Here is a 21,048-nt window from a genome sequence, read left to right as displayed (position 1 = left end):
TTTTCTACTCAAGTATCTGTATCAAAATCACCAGGTGGCTATATGTCACTAATTATTAAAACATAACGGTCCAATCTTACGACAAAACGTGTGTAACAATTTATCCATCGATCGATCGCCACGGGAGATAACGCCGGCGATAATAAGGCAAAGCAATTCGCGATTTCGTGAGGCTTATACGAAATGGCTTGGCGCATACCTACCTGTTCCGTGAAAGATTGCCGCTCGTTGTGCAAGTCCGCCTCGTCGTTAAAGCGCGCCTCCATAGTCCCATCTGAAATTATAGACGAGCCGTGTGATATAGACATCGGTGCCGAGAACATCATCGGGATGAGAAATTTGTAATTGCACGCCGACCGCGAATTGCGCCGCGCGAGAAAAACGAATCTCGTGTCTGGCTCCGAGATGATTAAGCTTCGAGGGAACACCGCCCAAACGTTTTACATCATACGTACGTATGCTATGTACGCGTGCAATTACGGTACGAGAGACATTCGTCATAACGCGAGAATGTTCACGCATGGAACTCGCGTCTACGCGTGATGTATAGCAATCCTGCGGACGGGGAATATTATTTGTAAGTACGGTATTTATATAGAGGTGGTGGCGTTTGATAAATGCGTGAAAGTGAAAACATTACGTACATTATAAGGCGGTTCGAATATTTTTGACGGATAACGAATCGTCATTGAATACGATATTCCGATAGTAAGTGCGTCAGTCAGCAAGATTAAATCCAATCTCCATCTCTCTCAAGAGAGAACCATGGTTGTCGATCTACTTTATCTGGCTCGGAGATCCACTCCATTTCCTCAACGTCGAGGCTCAAACCCCGCTGAGAGGCGAACGCCAGCGCGGTAACCGCGGCGCGGCCGCGAAATACACACTCGTACACGCTCGTACGTGGGCTACGCGGAGCGACAGGGGCCGAAGAAAAGAGTTCGTACACGAAGATAAACATCGGATCCGACCATGTCGCCAAACAGAGCGCGCGCGCGCATCTTCGTCTCGGCACGTCCGTCAATCACCCTGCGGATCCGACGACAAACATGCAACGCAAGAAGCTGTCGTTCTCCCCGTCCGCTTGGATCCTCTCGCAGCTCTTCTCGTCCCACGCCACGTACAAACAGAAGATTACGAGGAAACCCTCTCGGAATACATTCTCGGTCGGGAATACAGCCGCTTCTTCTTCAAAACCCATCTGTTTCGGGCCACCGCGCGCGCGTGGCGCGATCACGGGACGACCGGATTAAATCGCGCAGACGTGTACAAAATATAAAAATTATGCCTCTCTCCTGCGTGCTGAGTGCAGAGATCAACAACCTATTATTTCACTGTCGCCGAGATAAATATTTCACTCTCTTAACCTATCAGGCAAATGGAAGAATTAATATCTAATAATAATCAAACGATATAATGCGATGGAAAGTTTTAATGCATAAAATCAAGATATTAGATATTAGATAGATATTAAATATTACAATACTTCGCGAATAATACTTATAAATGGCACTTTATATATTATTAACTATAAAGATTGTTAAAAATAAATTTTATATATTATAAACCAATCACATAAGATTTAATCCTGAATTGGAAATTTATCCGACCGTGACGTCAAGACGAAACAGGAGAATAATGGAGTCCGATTAGACGAGGGATCGTGTAGGTCACTGTCTCTCGAAGATTCCGCTGCCTCGATAATTCATCCGGCGACAAAAAGCGGATAAAAATGTGGTTTCGCAAATGCGGTTAGTCCTCCCGCGAGTGTCGGTATCCCACGGCTTGACGGCCGTTAAAAAAAGCGATTCTAAAAATGCGAGCCTAAACCGCTTTTCGTTTTGAATACATAAATGTCGATGAGCATCGACTCGGAAACGCCTCACAAATACATTATACAATTTATTTAAAACACGTGAGAAATAATTTTCCAGCGTATAAAGATATTAAATGATTAAAATATCTTGATCAAAGCGTCTATACAAATACAACAGAACTTTCATTCTATATCCAATATCAAATCTATATAAATATTTGATAAAATAAATATATGAATATATAATCCTAGCCATATAACAAAGATACATTTCATTGTATATCGAAACCCCAAAAAAGACGCCGCGACATCTGTCTACCTCCTGCCAGCAGGCTCCTCGGAACAGTGTCACCTTATTAATATCTCCCCCTTTTTTTCAAAGGACCCTTCGATCGCGCACAAGCGCCTTTATTCGATTCCAACATCGAGCCCTCGCGCAACAGCGTCGGAATCTCTCGGATTGGCGTTCGATCGTGGATGCTTTGGCGATATGACCGGCGCGCGACCGATAAAAAGTAAGAGGAATGCCGGGGGCCGGGCCCGAGCGGCTTCGGGGGTCCGTTCCAGCAAAGGGGGTGGGACGTCACCCTTCCAAAACTGGTCAGAGAACAACACCGACCACTGTATCGAGTATTGACTCGATCGGCAAGCAGCTGCCGCTTCTTTGTGCGGCGTCAGAACGCGGCGCTCAGTTCTGGATCGCGGACCTAGATCCGACGCGGCGCTCGGCTGCGATCTAATCTATGCAAAAGTTATGTGCTCGAGCACGGTCCGAGACATGATGGATCGCGGGATGAATTTCGCGATGTACATCCTCGTGATCCATCGTTATCCAACTGACTGCCTTCGCGAGATTCACGTGTCGTAACGCGCAATGTTACACAGCTCGGTCTAAAATCTATATCCGTGCTCCATATACCGAGATATATTTTGATCGATCTTTTTTTCTTTCAACGATAATCTGATTGCGTTATAGGACCCCTCGTACAAGGCGCTAACACTGACATAGAGTTGTTACGGGTCCCATTCCATCAACGTCCGCCAATTTAAGCCAGATTTTTGCCGATCCTTGTATCACGATGGAAACACACGGACCCCGAACAACGCCTAATTAGACGACAGCTCGTAGGCCGGTCATTCTTAGCGCCTACCGCCCGCCCTGTATCTCGTTCTTCTTCGGCTCGAAGTGGGCCGAGAGCACGGCGTAGGCTTAAGGAGACTCCGTGTCCTTTCCTTCTTCGTCGTATATCTCTCGCGCGATAGCAGTCCTTAATAAGCGACGGCGTGGCGTGTGGGTGACGGACGAACGGAACGAATGTGGGCACGTGCAAACAACGCTTTCCTATTACGATATACGGCGTCTCTACACGAACTACCGCATTTAAACAGGTGCATGGAATCCTCAAGTGATGAGTCGTCGAAACCAAACTTCTCTCGGTGAGCACGAAGGCGTATTCCGGAGGAAGATGATCATTATCAACCTCGCGCTATAAGCTATATATAACGAATTAAATTAAATTTTATAAAGCAAATTATCATGTGCGCGCAATTCTCAAATCCGGAAAGAGCTACTAATTGTAAGACATTTTTTGTAATACTCTAGCGTATATTAAAATTCTTTAGACTTTCCCTGAGATTGTTTGTTAACGCCCAGATATTTTCTTTGCCTAACACGAGCATCCGTCCGTCGCGGCGCGGTGCGAGCCTACACGAGGGGTTTTGTGCGATGTATCGCCAAATATGACACGCGCTTTAAGGCGGCCGAACCCACACTTCACGAGCCCACACGTAGTCGCGTTATGGGACGCGCTGCGTGCATATGCGTGCATAGCACGTAGGTATGCACGGGGTACTGATCTCTCTTCCTTCATCTTTCTCTCCCATGCTCCTTTCTCGGCTGCTTTTGCACCCAGCGAAAACAAACTCTGCGAGCAGCGCTCGCTCGCACGGAGGTGTTAACGATCGACAATTCGTCCGAGCTGACCATTTTAGACGTACGCCGAAGGTAATTGGTCGAATGAATCGCAACTAGATTTCCCGCGGTATTCCATAAAAGACGCGTGTCATTTCATAATCTCTTTTCTTAGATTAATGCAGTTCAACATTAATTTATTTCAATAAAGAACTTTTTCCATATATTAATGTTACTAATACGTATCTATTATATAAAATAAATTACTACAATGAGAAATATTGTTATACTATAGTCTACAAAGTTGTTATATAAAATTAAAATTATAATACAAATTTAATTTAATATTTTAATTTTCATAATTAGTCATGTTTATTTCTACTGGTTTCGTTAGCTATGCAATCCTTTTTATCCATCTATAATTTACTGATATTTTCTTTCTTTTTAGCAGAAAGGAAATATAAATCTGTATATTAAATATATACGATAGAAATATAAGCATGTCAGTAGGCTGGTGGGCCTTTGCACCGGATGCGGGACTTTATTGCCCACGTTATTCGCCCCCAGAATCAATTCCAGGACCAGATAACTCCGTCGCGCAATAAATAATCGCGCGCTCGTGGGGATACATTCAAATGCGTCATCAAGATCATCTCGATTTAAAGTCCGATCGTGCGGCGGCCCCCACGAGGTCCTGTCCGACATCCGCGAACTAAATTTATCGACAGACCCGAGCGATGTCGACATTGATGGGAGCAGTCTCTATCGCGTCGCGCATAATCCTCACGAGAGAAAGAAATTGGCGCGGGCGAAATAAGAGACGTATCACGATAAGGACATAAAAGTACGCGGATGAAAGACACGAAGATGCAAAGAAAGAGAAAGAGAGAGGGAAGGTGGCGTGCACTCGTATCTCGTGTCGCGAGAGAGAGAAATCGGAAGAGAGGAGGACCGAGAGGAACAGCGAAATAGAGACGGAGACACTCCCACACCTCGCATCGCGATAAGCCGCATCATGATGACGGTGTCGTCGCTGGTGGTAGTGGAACGCACATGAAGCCCCCATGTCTGGGTAACGACCCGGTCCCCGACAATCCACGCACGCACGCACACACACGGAAGCGATCCCACGCAACGAAGGCATCGACGCGCGTCCCACGTTCGCTCTCGAACGAATCCACTCTCACCTCCGCTCGTTTCGCGAGCGTGCAATCCGCTGATCGAATGCGCTTCCGAACTTCTCGCGAGCGAAGTTGTTGAATTATTTGTGCAAAAAAAAAAGATGAGTAATTACAGGGTATACTTAAAATAATTTGAGGCTTACATGTTGCGTCATATCTAACTGAAATACATGATAGAAGGGGGAATGAATGTAGATAGAATTGACGCTTATTCGATTATGAGGTAGTAATTACAAGTTGCTTCCGCGCTGAGTCTGGCTTATCTCGGTTCCCTTCGTCTACCTGTCTATCCACGTACAAAGCCCGACGCACAGTTACGCAGCTGATGAATGTCGGGAGAAAAGCTGGTCTGAAATAGTTCGACACAAACTGGGCGTCGTCGACTGTCTCGGGCAAAATGAGCTGCGGGTACCCGTGTGCTTCTCTCTTTTTTTTTTATTGAATTCCAAGCTTATGCCGGGCGATGTCTATTGTTCGACAGAAGCGGATTTACGCGATCATGATGGTCCCGCGTATGTATTATGAAACGACTGCTCCGCCGATTTCTCTATACATAATTGACTGAGGGTATTGTGTGAAATATTATTATATATAATATCCCTATCAAAATTTTAATTAGATTTCATCAAGACGATTGTTCTCCAAATTATATTATAATGGCAATTTGACAAGTGGGTGGCAAATTATAAACTGATATTCAATTGGTAATATAATTGCTGAATATATTATCGTTATATATTTTTTAATAAAGTACGATATTGATGTTAAATATAAATGATACACAAAACTCTGACAAATCGAGATTAAAATTATGAAAGCATCATTCTCGTAATACGAAACTATTTGTCCCGTCATTTAGTAGGCAATAACAACCCGCGAAACTCTTCTCTTAGCGATTATCGCAGGAGCTTTCTGCTTTTGCGATTTTGAAACTGACAAATATACTATCTCAAAAGTCTTAAGCCTCTTTTTAGATATGGACTTAATATGAAGACCAGACGGGGTGACTGATTAACGAATAAAACCAATATTCGACACATGGTTCCTAACGATCCTCGTTATCTTGGATATTCGGCACGTCCGACTGGAAAATTTTTAAAAACTCATTGTACGGACTAGACGTAATTATAATGCGTATTTAATGCAGGCATGTCTCATAAATATTAAATCCAATCTTGATACTTCTCTAACTTATCAAGAAATCGTCCCAGAATAATCTGTCTTTTTATTAGACTTCTGTTAGAAGAATTAAAATCTAGTAGCACAATATTTCACTTTAAGGTGAACGCACCATTAAGACATCAAGTGCCTTAAACGAGACGAACGCCATCGCGAGAAACCACGCGCGAACGGCTCGCGAGAGTAGCGAAAGAAAGCGAGACGGTTCGATCAACGAAAACGAAAGAGAACCGAGAGAAGGCAGCAGTGTCAGAGGTGTGAGAGAGAAGGCGGGACTCCGATAGCACCAAACTTGGAGTTACACAGCTGCCGCTCGGATTTGCCGGCGGATAATTGCGTGGCTTTCCCGCAAATGGCGTACCGTACGGCCGTGTTGCGGACAGCGTGATAAAAAATACGAGATGCATAAGTTGGCGAGTGCGACACGCGTGAGCGGAATCTTGCGGTAGCCGCCGCCTCGCTTTCGCAAGCGGGCGTTTCGAGAGGCGCGCCAAAGAGTGTCGGAATCCCGGTGCTGGTTAGTTCTCTTCCAGAAGTGTGTCCTGCGATCGAGCACCATACAGGTTTCGTAAACGCCGGTCCCTCGTTAATGGGCATCATGATTAAATGTTTGCTCCGAATGCTACTTGATGCGCGCGATTGAGACATTTAACCGATGCCATTTTAGCTCGGCGCCACAGCATCTCCTTTTGGCCACGAGGTTACGGAGATGAAAATTTAACACAATACAGATATATACTGATTGATGAAGAAAAAAATGACAAACTTTCGATATTGCACTGCCGCGATTGCACATGCCCAATAAGGATTAATTCGCCGATTATTAAGACAACAGAAAACAGCAGAGTAACAAAAGAAAAGTCTTCTTTCATTATACGCGAAAGGAGCAAGACACATATAAGTAGTACAGTTTTCTCGTTTGTCCAGTTCTTCCAAGTGACAAGAACGCACGGTGGCTCGTGAAGACGACAAAACATATCTCGTGTCGGTGAATTCGATATAATGCATGGAGCGAAGTCAGCGACTTGGCATCGGTTTTAATCTCGATTTGAATGTGATTTTGGTCGGGGCGAATTCCTGAACCCGACGCGGCAAAAAGCGTGCCGCGCGATTTAAGGAGAATCCCATCGTTCGCAACGAACAAATGAAGGCGAATCCGGTCGATCGGTACCAGCGAACAAGAGGCGTTTCCGCCCAGACGTAAAAATATGACCAATTACGTGTTACATATATGGAATATCTCGACATTGGAAATGCGCTCGTCCTTTTTGCGGGCGAATTCTGTGACGGAATTCACGCTACTTTCGCGCCATTATTCTAGACGATAAATTCCCACACTATTTCTTAACAAATATTAATAATTAATTATTTAAAAAACATTTCGTTTACATCTTATACCATTAAACATCGAGATTATGCACCAGACATTCTTTAATATTAACTTGTAAAATTGTGTTAATATACCAATCAGACGATGACTGCAACGGCACGCCAAGTTAATCTAAAAAAAGATTGCAGCAAATATTGCATAATCAGGTAGAAGTGTTCGGCGCAGCTGCCTCTCACGCACAATTTATCCACTTGATCGCATTACAGCCTCAAAAGGTATAAACTCATTGAGCGCAACGTCGCGATCCAATCTACAGACGGCCCGATTGCGATAGGCTCGTTTAGATATCGGCGGGCCTTAAAGGCCCGGCGCGGCGTGGCTATGTGACGATCGGGTGCGCTCGTGTAAATAAATGATTTCGTATTAACAATCGGCATTGAATGGGGGGGCCCGCCCGTATATCAACCACATTTGTTAGCGGGCGCGCCTCCGACGTTCGACGTTGAAAAATGTACCCTGCGCCCAATCGTCCGGCAATATTTCAATATTAGTTTAGCCATTGTGCATGCGAGACCAGTCCGCGAAGTGGGCGCCGGATGAGCAGCGAGCTTCTTTATTCGCTCGGAGATAATATTTGCGCGTGATTGGCTCGCTCCCCGATGTGATATTTTCTTTCTTTTCGCGCGACCGAGTCGAACGTTTCATCGATTGAGAACTCTGTGTCATGGTGAAAATATTTACTGCTCGATAAAATCCAGGATAATATTGTACAGAAGATATATTTCTACGGTATCTTAGCGTTAAAAAAATTATGCAATAAAAATTATTTGTTATGTAAAGAAGTATAAGGAACAATCTCTTGATAAATTGGCAGAGACGATTTTCTGAATATCTAATATAATTTTAAATTTTTTTAATGTAATATTTATAATAATCTCTACGTATGGTTTGTCTGGTTTTAATCTGTAAAAAGATCTCTTCTTTGTCACTAGTTCAGTAATTTTTTGTTCCACTGCTCGAGACAAGAAAATGAACGATCGACAAGTATGTTCGAGCATCTACAATATGCTGGACGAGTAATATCGCTTCAAGAAATCGATAATAAATCATGCGAGGAGTTAAACGACGTTCTTTGTGTCATTGGCCGCGTTCGATCTTCCGTTCAAGGCTCCGCGTGCGAATATTTCTTGCGCAGATATGCCCACGCGAATCCCGACCGCGAATCAGAATTGAAAATGTGTTTTCCCTTGCGTATATTGATTCAGCTGAATCGACATCTGACGCGTCATCACGTCGGACGAAAATGATGCTTAATGTATAATTTGCGGCTTCGTTTATACGTGAACGAGACGCGTCAAGAGAAAGAATTCTCAGTTTTTACAATTCTCGCTTCTTATCCTCCGTTATATTAATTTTAAATTATATCTAAATTTAAATTATATTTTCGGTGATTGTTCTGATTTAGATAAATTAATTTTTAAGTCAATGTTTTTCCTTTGAAACGAAAGAAAGCTGTTGCAAATTAATTTATTACATGTATATATAAGAGAATTCTTCTTTTGTAATAAATAAATTAGAGAATCCTCATTCCGACTATGTCTTTTGAGACAAGCGTCTCCAACAGTGTAGACACTTTTTTTGTACCTCTAACTAAAAATAAAATCCACGTATTGGACTCCTCGCCGTCCGTCGTCTGCGGCTGCTCGAGCATAAAACATATTTTTGTCGATTCCCTCCAACTTGTAATACGGACGTACAAAGCTCCGCCAATTGCAGCCTTAATTGGCGGCGTTTACCTTACGTTTCCATTTAAATGCTCGGCGAGGTCGCGCCGCACCGCGCGCGCGGACGTTCGCGGCGACCTTAAAGCCGGGAACCCACTCTCCTCGTCTCCTATACCAGCTCCTCCCGCCTCCTCGCGACCGGACGAAGAGGGCGAAGCAGGGGCGACGCGACGCGCGTCGGCCACGAGGAGCCACGAGCCGTCGCGTGGGACTAAGCGGGTTCTCGATTTCTCTCTCTCCCGCGACGAGCACTCTCACGAGTCGCTCCCAAGAGGGCCAGCTTCTTCCTCCACCTCCACCGTTACCACCACCTCTAGCAGCACACGCTCCCTCCTCTCCTTCACTCCGGCGCGGCGGTTCTTTTCTCCTCCGATCCTCGCGCGCTCTCACGAGAGAGGCTCGTCCCGATCCCGACCGACGTCCGCTCGCATACTCGGATGACCGCGCGTTCTCACGCGCGTGCATAAGCATAGGGCACGCACACGAGGGCACGAGTCGACCGCGTGTGCCCACGAGTGGAGAGAGTCGCGTCAGGCCGCGAGCGGGAGATGAAAATGTTGATAGAGTATGAGTTCACCGTGTTGCCGTAGACCAATCTGAAAGCGCATCGCGCTCTACGTCACGAAATTGTTTTACCGTTTAATTTCGCCTTATAAAAAAATGCAACCATTTAATATAGATAAAGTTCTACTAATAAAACGAGCAAACGTCACATTACTTCTGTTAACTCGGCGTAACGCCAGAAAATTTTCCGCGCAAATTATTTCTGCCGGATTTCTGCTCGCTAGAGCTTCTCCAGCAAGCGCGATTTAAAATCATGATTATCGCGATAGTGATGCGCTTCGGAAAACGAGATTTCCTGCCGCCGTGTCATAATTCATTCATCTTGGATGCGCGCCAAGTCGCACGTTCGCAGGCACGCTTAAGAGGAAAAACGAATTGGACTCGACTACCGCTGCCAAACATCGCGTGCCGCTTGCACTTACGCACGTGCGTGGGTGTCTTTTGGCGCCAATAATAACCGAGAATCGTCGCTCTCAGGGTGAAAGACGCTTCGAGACGGCGTAACGGGGAGGCCGATGCGTTACCTTCCTAAATGCTCCCTATGACGAATTCGTATAAATAGTTCTGCAACGCTCCCTCCTCGAGCTACGCTCGCCTACATAGTTCGTATGACTTCATATCGCCTGGTAGAAAAGCGACGCATCACGGAAAATTTCTTTAAACGATTCCACAAAAAAATTTCATCAATTCTCCGAATATCATCGAAATCAGATAACTAATATTAATGTCAGTGATTGTAAAAATCAGAATATCGCCGAAATCAGACTAATAGCAATGTCAATGATCATAGAAATTTTGCTCAATCGTGAGAACTCGTCCGGACGTAATAAAGTGCTTCTTCGAAGCACGAAAAAGGGGCGAGGAATAAACAACATCACCAAAAAATCGAATAACCAAGTTACAATGACTATGCAAAGAAAAGTTTTGTCAACGCGCACCGTCATTCGGTCGCTCATTGGCAGTCAGAGGACCGGTGACGACGTAATAACGGACGTAGCGTTGGATACCCACGCGTACTTGACCGCTACTGGCCCAGGGCCCACCGCAGTCGTCCGTAATAATAAGGCTCGGAATAAGTTATTATGTACCCTCATACCCGACGCTGACTCTTCGACCACGTCTCACGGACACCTCTGCGACTGTGTAAGTTAGTACGCACGAATGCATTCACGCATAAGTGAGCGTTGACCGTATTCGGGATGCACCAAGAACACGCGCGTCAAAATCCGGAGGTCCATTGTTTATCATTTGAAGAATAATTTCATTCGGTGAACATTAATCATCGATCGAACACAATATTTTCGGATGATTTACATATTTCCAACGTAGAAATATAAAATTATCTGGCCAACTAGTTTCTAAATCGTCGTTTCGAAAACTACCGAGCATTATTCGTATAATATTTACGATGCATCCTATACGCGAAAGGAGGCGTATACTAATTAGGAATGGTGACCAAGGATTTGAATTGTACGCTCAGCGAGGGAAAGGGGAACGTATAGGCAGCTGCGGAAAGGGTATAATTTTGTATGTCCAAGACGTGGAGTCGCCCTTACCCGCGCTTATAAATTCCACGGAGGCTTTCGTTGTTACTAATTGACCCGTTCGTTGGCGCTCCCGCACCCAGTCGTTACCGCTTCGAGGAACATCTTCGAACAAATTAAAAGCTGGTCCCGCGTCCCCGTCCGGCTGCATCTTAATCGAACTATCTCGGAAATCTTGATGAAAATCACCAAAAATCGCGTATACGAGCCACCGCGCGGCCGCTCCATTGTTCGCGCCGGTGTGGGCTAATAAAAATTCGCGCTGGTGTGTGCCGTGGCGAAACGCCAATCAACGGAGACGTATAATCAGGCTATAGCAAATAAAGCAGCAGCTAGGAAGAGAGAGCGTCTGAAATGTTAAATTGGTCTAGATTAAGACCCTGGCTGCACTTTCGTTGCGCGAGCAGTTGCCTACTGTGCGCAACCCAGTGATTATCCTCAGCGAGGACTCGAGCCACCGAAAAATTGGCATTGAAATACCACGAGACAGTTTTACGGCAGTTGATAGACCCGGCGTAATTGCTGCGAGTATTTAGAATGCTAAGAATGTGCCCGAAGATTCGCAAGAAAAATTCTTCCGTCCAAATAAAATAATGATGCGTAAAATAAGTACAAAAATAAAAAATTATAGTGCTTCTTTACAATTATCTTATGTTATAGTACCTCTTTAGAATTATTTCATAGTAATCGAAATATTTCAATGCGATACTTATTTGTAAATTTTCGACGACTGCAGTTTCAATTTTTAATTGAATTTCCGTAACAAGTGATACCGGTATTCTGATATTTATACATCTCATAAAACCACTCAACGAAACGAATCTGTCGAGCGGACATTCGTGATGCATCTCTTCATGAATATCTCGGTTACGCAGGTGCGTTTAAATGTCATGCGTATACGCAGTCGCGACCGACAATCGTAATTTGAGTATCAAAAGAGACGGCGTAGGAAAATGAACTCTCTTATGTTTGATATTAATTCCACGACCGGGGGCGCCGATGTGTGTGCGCCGGTAAAAAGTTAATTAAAAACACGGCTATCTACCGTCGTTTCATCTGTTTGCTCATTAATAGTAGCCCGGCGTGTCCAATCCATTGATTGGACCGCGCTATGCCAACCGATGGCGATCTACCGGTGGAATAAGAGTCAATCGACTCCTTCGAGAAGTAATTAAGCGGCTTCGGGAGAAGGATCTCGCGCGAGGCCCCGGCGATCAAGTATAGGCAACTCGAAATTATCGAACGAACAAAAAAAAATCTTTTGTGCCTGCGCGCGCGAGAGAAGGCCGCGATTTTTATCGCGGCGACGCGCCATGAATATTTATACGCGACAATCTGACACGTACGCGAGCGGCCAATATGTTACGTCGCGCGACTTCGCGCCGCGCGATCACTGACGGCAGATAGGAACGGCCATTGTCAAAATCGTCGCGATAAATCCGTCGATGTCGGGCGAGTCGATTATCGCGGACCTTTATATGCGATTCGACGATTAGACCGGTAGGAGACTATCGAGAGGCGACGGCGTTGCTGGTGATGGCTTGATCGCTTACTTTATATCTGACTTCGACTTCCGATACGTCGGGACAGATCTGCGAGAGATTACACTTGGTAGCGTTATTTGACACGGTAAATGATAAAATAAGATTACGTAATAAAAAATTTCATTGGTTCAGTCGAGCTTTCATCGATATTCCATTCATTGGAGTTGATCCCGCACGCGGAACATTTGCAGCGGCTTCAAATAGCGATCAAAAGTAAATCGAATATCGACACGCTGTTACCATGCAAGACGAATTACGGCATTGCTCGACTGATTAGAATTTTACGACTGCGCGCATCATATTTATGGTATATTGAGTTAGGAATATGATACATATTACAGCAATCCTCGTAGTCGTGTTCTCGTGTTTAACGTAAATTTTGCTATCAGCTAACATTGTGATGTCAAAATACTTATTACAGTTTCCTGATTATTTGTATTATTTCGAAAACAGCTCGTCACGACGTTTCAAACATGGACAAATATAATGATCTTAAATTTTCTGTACCTCATTGCGAGAGTTTTAAAACTCTCGAGAGGTTTCATCGAAGATTCAGGCGTCTGAAGAATGTGTATCGATCGTGAAGTAAAATTCTCGGAACATTAAATTTTTATTCGAGTCACTCGAGCGCGTATAACGTGCATTAATCCCAAGTATCAGCCGCGCTTTCAAGGTATCTGTATCTTCTCGGGGCGAGCTCCGCTGGAATCCCCGGCAAGAAACTCTTACCGAAATGTCTCCGCGGAGCCGTTCGCGAACAAGGGAAGAGGACGACGAGGAGGACAGGTCTTTTCAGACCTGCAGGACACGTCTCAAGCTCGGAATAAGCGATCTGTGGCCGCCACGAGCAGCGTTTCGCGAGACCAAATTTGGCGGCATTGTGAGGGCCAGCCGCTGGGCGGACAGCTGTTTCCCAGGGTTGCGGCCGCCAGGAGCATCGACGAACAACAAGACAATCTCATATGATTTATATTTATGAGCACTCCGGCATTTAATAGCTGCCGCTCGCGAGGGCGCGCGCGGCATTGCGCTTACCGAGTCATTCCGCGCGAGAAGGCCGCACCGAGCCCCGTAGACCGGGGCCTCGTTTCCAGAGCATACGAGACGTCAGCGAACGCAGCTCGCGAGTGCTCGCATGAGACGTCGCAGTTAATCTCTTCCTCGTTTCGCGCGAGGCGCGACGGCAAAGGGGCGTTTGCGCCGCGAACGTTTAAATTGAAGCGCTATTCAGCCCCTGCCTGGTGCGATTAGTAAGTTCCTCTTTTTCTTCGCTCTTGAGAGACTTCTCTAACGCTTTGAAAAAGCTAGAACGGAGCTTACGTTCATTAGTCTAACGGAATGATGGACGACAATTATTTCTTTATCGTTCTATTTATGGGCAATGAAAAGGGTTATCCACAATCCACGTTAGAAAGGAACAAATAGTTTTGATTAAGTATTTCACACACGCTAGAGTCTCATTAATTTTCGATGTCTTTCCTCTAGAATGAGTAAACATTTATAGAAAAAAGTCGCGTTTGAAAAAAAGCTGTGTTAAATAAATGTATTAAATGTGTAAAACATGATTGTCAGGCAATTAAATCGTATTTTCTCGAAGAGCGGAAGATCGGTATATAATTATATACACATTTTGATTTTATAAAAATTCTTCGTAAGTGGTAAATGACGCAGTATTATTGCTCTCTGTATTTCACTTCAGACAGCTGCCCGCATATGTAAATCGCACCGAGTTATTGTCTTTCCAAGTGCATTTACCATAATTGATAACTGTCCTCTACCGTACATTCTCTTAATGATTATATAAACGTCGGCGCTAGCGACGATACAGTCGACTGATTCTCGAAGTCAGTGTTCGTCAACTGTATAAGATTCATGCAAATCAGTACAACACAATCACATTCGAAATACTTGAAACTTTCACAAAAACAGAAGATAAAATTAAATTATCTGATTCACGCATGTCTTAATTTAAGTATCCAACAGAGTAAAGTATAAATGCGCTCTCTCAATTACTCTCTATATGGTAATCATATTCGGATGTTGTCAATTAAATATCTTCCATTTCTGACAGGCACCTCTATGTTGAGAGAGCTCGGTGCGTGGCAGACAGGTGCGTGGGATCAGGATTTCACGTTCCAACGATCCTCGAAAAAGTTGACGATCACTGTGCGAGTACCGAGGGCTGTTAAAAGTGACCATAAAGACGAGCGCGCGCATGACACACGGCAACGAACGACGCCGATCGATGCCTCCGGCCCCAGGTGCAAACTCTCTGTGCTCTGATTGCGATCTTGTATCTGCGACTCGTTAAATCAAGACGTTACCACGATATCATCTTACGCGGGCTTTTTCTTCCGCGCGTTTATTTCTTCTCCCGTACGTTTATCTCCACGAGGGACCTGCATACCGTTCTTCTTTCGTACTGCCGATTCAAATGCGACTCCTATTCGTTTTATCACGATGGTTCGGCCCCATTAATCTCGGATACGCACCTTGTGTTTGGATGTGTAAATTTGAACGCGCGTTAATTTAATACGCCCTACACCTTTCTCGGAACAACGTAGTCGCGCGATCTATCTGATATCTTATATCCTGCACCGACAAGTATTAACATTCGGACTTTTGTGCATGGTTATACATATGGTTGTAATCTTATATCTCTGGCACGCGCACTCTCCTCTCGGGATTCGCTGGCCGTTATCGACTTTTAATAATTTTACAAAAAATACGCCTTTCAAAAGAAAATTTCTCCATGGTCGACTGGCATAATAACACATTTTTCACCGGTATTTGAACGCGAGAATCGAGAACTTCGGTCTTAAGAAATCGTGAAAGAAGCACCGCCAATCAGGGATTCGTCGCTACAAACGAGAGAAAGGCGTCGGTTCGGATCGCAAAAGCGTGGCAAAGAAACGTGTCGATGTCAGACAGCGGAATGCAGCGCGCAGTAAGCTCTTCCGTGACAACGTTAATTAAGCGTAGAACGTCGGCATTAAGGGCGTCATTCCGAAAGTTCTGCCGATCCGCGGCTTTCTCGGTACCTCGCTACCTGCTAAAAATCGTAATTAACGAGCCGGCATAAACTCCACCGGTTTACGGAATGCTATTCTAATTGTCGTCGTTAGCGGCAAGAACTTCGTTAAGACGCATAGGCTGCGCATTTGCAATTTCAATATTTTAACATGCATTTTTTTAACTATTGCTCGCCAGTCGTTGCAAGACGGTATCGTCTATGTGCTAACGTACTATAATTTAGTGGCTCGTTAGATAATACTTGAAGCGTTCATTTCCGGCAGATGTAAAGAAACATTATATTAGTAATGTTAATTAACTTGTTTTAACCAGGAAAGACGGCAAGATTTCTTATGCCAATATATTGAAGCAACAAGAAAATATGTATTAAATACAAATTAATAAAAGTATGAAATCTCTCTCTGAAATCAACATCAATGTAATATCCTCCAAAAGAATCAACTTAAAAAATAAAAGAACATTATCTCCCGCTTTCCTATATTAAATTACCTATGTCCCCGTCGAATTTAAGGCCCCTGAAATTATAACCCTCCTGTGCTACCGAGGGAGCAGGTACGCAGCGGATCCCGCTGTCGCCATGAAAAATCCTCGTATAGTAGAAAGGGATACCCTTTATTTGCATGCGAAGTCCTTTAATAGCCGGGACACATCCTCAGCGACAGAAGAAAGCCGGTGCGCACTTGCATCCGCCCGCTGTCTCGTTATTATGCACCGCGACCTTCCCGACCTCGATTCCCAGGGCGGAAATTGGTTTTATAATTTAAAGCAAGCCGTGCAACACACACACGCCGTAATCGAAGCCGGAGAAACACCGCGCTCTTTGCGTCGCGCGCATGCATGCCCGATTTCACATGCGCGCGCCCGTCCCTTTACAAATCACTTTCCCTGATTGACGCTCAATGCCTGCCCTCGAACTTGTCCCGCTCGATTCGATCGAGCCCACGCCTTATTATATCAAGCGTGGGGCCCCTCGGAGATGTCTATCGAACAGTTCGTGCCTCGCTCTTTTATCGAGGCCCACGGATCGAAATTCCCGGGACCCCCTCTTGCCGGGCTCGCGGTGCTCCTTTTTCGTAGGACGATGACGACTGGCGCAGGCGGAGGCGTGCTCGCGCGCCGGTAAACGGCAGGTGTATCGAGAAGAGAATAACGTCGTACGATAGTCGGCTTTTGCTTGCGCGTCTCTTATTGCGTGCCTTCTCTGCCGCGATCTGCGGCGGAGGCCAGTGCACCAACGAAAACGAGAGTCAATTTAAAAAAAAGAAATCTCGCGGCCCTGATTGCAACATTGAGTACACGCGAAAACCATCAGTATGCAGTATCAGAAAAAGAAGAGTGTCGGAGCAATCGTAAGCATTGTGATAGTGAATTACAGGCTATGCCTCGAGGCTTGCCTCGAGGCAATCGCTCGCGCCGTCGAAAAGAGTCGAAAAGCCATCTCGGCGGCGGGCTGTCAATGCAAATATCGCGCGCAGCATTTAAAGGCTTTGAGCGTCGACCAGTTGGTGTGTTCGAGTTGATAACATATTTCAGTCGGGGGCCGTTAAAGCAGTCGCGACCACACACGCGCGCGCGCACTGCGTGCGCGCATTGTAAAGAAGATCCTCTCCTCGGGCTCGAGATCGATTGCTCCGGAATTGATTGACATGTTGTCTAATAACGTCTAATAATAATGTATTTTTCGGACCACCAACGTTTTGTGACGATTTCGATAAACATCCTGTCCAAGGTCCGGCCAAATCCGCATCTTACCTCAACTAATGACTTACTCTCGACCACCAATTTGTCCCGCCACGGAGGCAGAAACTGTCTCCAGGGTACACGTGCCCCTTCCTCGGTAATTATATATTAGGGGACCACGAATGATTTGCACACACGATGGATGAGAGAGCCGGCAAGATTTAAGATCCTCTTCAAGCTATTATATGGAGAAGCTATTCACTCGGAATTTTATGTTGGGAAACAGTGGATAGTTTTAGCTCTAACGTTTACGTTTTAATTTCTTAATGGTATAAAATAATTTATACAAGTAATAAATTGAACAGCCATAATCGACTATTTTCCAATAAGTTCCGAAATAATAATAATAATTGATGAAGGAACGCGAGCAGTATTTTTTTTTATTATGCTGAGAGAAAAAATTGAGATAAAGCTTAAAGCTTAGATATTACTATAGCTAGTATTATTTCCTGACACATTGCAGCTTGGTCGATGACATCTACGACTCGACAACATCTCGCAAATGACTGAACCATACGGTGGTTAAAATATGTTTATTTTCTTAAATCTAACGGGTAACGTAGAACAAATGTTCCACATCGGATATGCGTTTTCAGCAATCCTTTATGACGCACAGTGTATACACATAGATATTTTTACACTCTAAAACTAAAAATTAAAGCTAATAAGAGAAACATCACTTAGAGGTGACGCAGTATTTCATTGCGTTAGAAATCAACGTGAGATAAGAGGAGTTTTGAAGGTAACATATAAGTTTTGCTTAACAATGCTCTCTAATGGGGATTCTCCTCCACAAAAGAAGCGATTCCGCGAGGTGTAAAATCTTGAGAAGAAAAGAAAAGAGTCGCTGAATATCTTCTAAGGCACGTAGGCAATAAGAACGTATATTCTACTGGAAACGGTGCGCGTAAAATATGCGAGGTGCCATGTTCATCGTACATCTCGCAAACAATGTTATTCTCAAAGATATACGTTTCTACAGCTCGTCTTGCACGTATGCATTCCAGTTGAAAGACTTAGACGAATATCTTAACGCCCGACAATATGTGACAAGTCGCAGCTTGTGCATTTCTAACCGACCGTGCTTAAGTAAAGCTATCCCCGAAAGATATTATGTTTCACAAGATGAGAGAGTTCGTTTGGTATATAGTTTTCGAAAAAAATCTGTTTCGACCTGCGCTGTACGCCCACCCACCCGCCTTTCTGCGAAACACATGCTGTACCTGGGATTAGGGTTCTTCCGGTTTTTTCTCCGTTTTCTCAACGATCGAAGTATCAATTATGGAAAAATTCCAATTGCGGTCTTTTAAAAATCGTTGCTGCTCTCTTCACAATTCTTTCAGTTTGATACCAGTGGTTTTGCAATTTTACGAAATCAGAAACCTAGCAGGCACCACATCGGTGTGGTCTTCTCCCTTGCTGAATGCCGGAGGCTTCTCGATATATGTAACAAGATATTAATTCTCTAATTACTATTATTACGTGTTGAATTTCTGCTATACTTATATCTAAATAACTTTTGTTTCATTTCTTTTATCGTAAATGACACTGATAATTTTAAAACTTTTATAATTCATCCAAAAAGAATTTTAATTAGTTTGTTTTGTAAAAAAAACACGTGCAATTTTTTCTAGTTGGCAAGTAAAATGAAGAAAAAAATCTGGAAAAGCCGAGCGGAAACGGCATCGCGCACAAAGACGGCGCCGCGCTCTTTACGATTCGCCTCAGCTCACCCCCGAATCTCCGACAGGAACCACGCAGTTTCTCAGATCCTACGGCCCGGGGGTAGCAAGAATCGCGCCAGTGTGGTCTTCCATTCTGGCAGACGTCCGCCCCACGCGACCTCAATTTATTCGACACCTCCCCTCGCCTTCAGCGCTCGGAAACTGCTCTGGATCTCTTCGAGACGAGAGGAGCGGAGAGCGCGTTGAGACTGAGGAAAGAGACGACCGGAGGTTCGGCCGACAAGAGCGCGAGCACGCTCGTAACAGAGTTATTATGCTAATGGAGAGACGAATCCTAATTACGGCCAACGTATTTCCCGTTCGATCGCCCGTCTTGAGCAAGCTCGATATCACGACATAAACCGTGAGCCTCGAGTTTAAATGCTTTTTAAAAGTTGTCGTGATTTGGAATTAAATTGGAATTTAGGTACAAATGATGATAAGATTATCCCGGGCGAGGTAATGCATATTATGTCGAATGCGTATTATGATAATTATGTGCCACCGACTATTTATTGATTATGGCACCCCAAGAAACTTCGACGCCCAGTTGACATTGGTCGCGCATAAAAAAAGATAAACTACGTAAAATTAAACTGATATTTCAGTCCAATCGTCAGTACAGAATTTTTAATATTCTCAAGTGAAACGACTGTCAAGGGTGGTCTCAACGACAGCCTTTCTAGGAAGCTGGACATTGTGCCGCGAATTAGGACGTTAACGAGCAGCGCGCGTGTCATTAGCGGAACGATTAAGTCGCGTAGAAAAAGAATCATGCGGGCAGTCTCCCCTGCACATGAGCATCCACGGCATCCCGTACGACATGAACCACCCAAATACTCAGAATCGTCGCTTAACTTATCAAATTCTTGATGCATAAATGCTTTTGATAATTTTTCTATTCTCATAAAAGAATTTAAATTTTGTATATTTTTGTATATAATAATGATGAGAGAAAATTGTATCTTTCTCTTCTTAAAAAATAAATAAGTAAATATGAGGGTATTAAAGCAAGTTTAAGTGACATGGTTTGCATAGTTTAGACTAAATGTAGACGATCGTAATCGTAAACCCCGTCGCATTTGCAATTACAAAGCGTTTGCTTCTTGCTTCGGTGGAATGACGCGAGTGTATTCCTGACGCGAGAGCAAGATCTCCTCATCGATGCCACCCAAGCTTTAATGCCCACTCTCGCGAGGCTAAAGCGCAGGGGTGTGTCTGCACCTGTATCTTGAATTAGGCCAATTCAAATTTTAATCGGTCCGCCACCCAGAGCGCATCGCTCGGCTTCCAGGAGCCACTACCATGACGATCCGCCCGTGGGATCAATTGCTCTATAATTTTATTCGCGTCAATTAACTCGATCGAGCTAATTACTTACGCACGGTTCACACGAAACATTATAGAGAGGAATCGTCGTCCGTTAAAGCGCAATCTCGAAATAACGAAGAACGGCATACGGCTTTTCCTCGTGGTCCGTTATCCATTTCTCTTCATCAACGTTCATTTACAAGAGAGATCAAAGCAAAAGAGGGATGCCGATGTAAAAAATTATCAGCTTACGTGTATTTGTAATCAAAGTAACGCGAAGCGACATACAAAAATGCAAAAAACGCAATTACTTTTTCTCGTAATTATTTATAACGCGCGCCGTAAGAAAATAATCGCATGATCAGCCGGTCATGATTACTGAAGAA

At 44.4% G+C, this 21,048-nt stretch overlaps 1 protein-coding gene across 5 annotated transcripts in view; it reads right to left on the bottom strand.

Annotated features, from left to right (window-relative positions):
• Positions 1-21,048, bottom strand: part of LOC139812786 (uncharacterized) — a 207,963-nt gene that overhangs the window by 81,641 nt on the left and 105,274 nt on the right. For 2 of the 5 annotated variants that reach the window (XM_071777883.1, XM_071777882.1), the window contains exons 1-2: positions 9,063-9,401; positions 204-274 (exon numbers count right to left, since the gene is read on the bottom strand). The exons of 1 other annotated variant lie outside the window; for it this stretch is intronic. In XM_071777883.1, the coding sequence (XP_071633984.1) occupies positions 204-274; positions 9,063-9,129 (138 nt within the window). In that variant the 5' untranslated portion in view covers positions 9,130-9,401. Of the gene's footprint in view, positions 1-203; positions 275-9,062; positions 9,402-21,048 lie in introns of those variants that run through there. 2 more of the 5 variants (XR_011731932.1, XM_071777880.1) reach the window with 1 other exon arrangement.

The sequence above is a fragment of the Temnothorax longispinosus genome, chromosome 5 (assembly GCF_030848805.1).
Source record: "Temnothorax longispinosus isolate EJ_2023e chromosome 5, Tlon_JGU_v1, whole genome shotgun sequence".
NCBI classification, from domain to species: Eukaryota; Metazoa; Arthropoda; class Insecta; order Hymenoptera; family Formicidae; genus Temnothorax; species Temnothorax longispinosus.
Note: the sequence above shows the minus strand (reverse complement) of the source record. Positions and strands in the feature narration are given on the sequence as shown.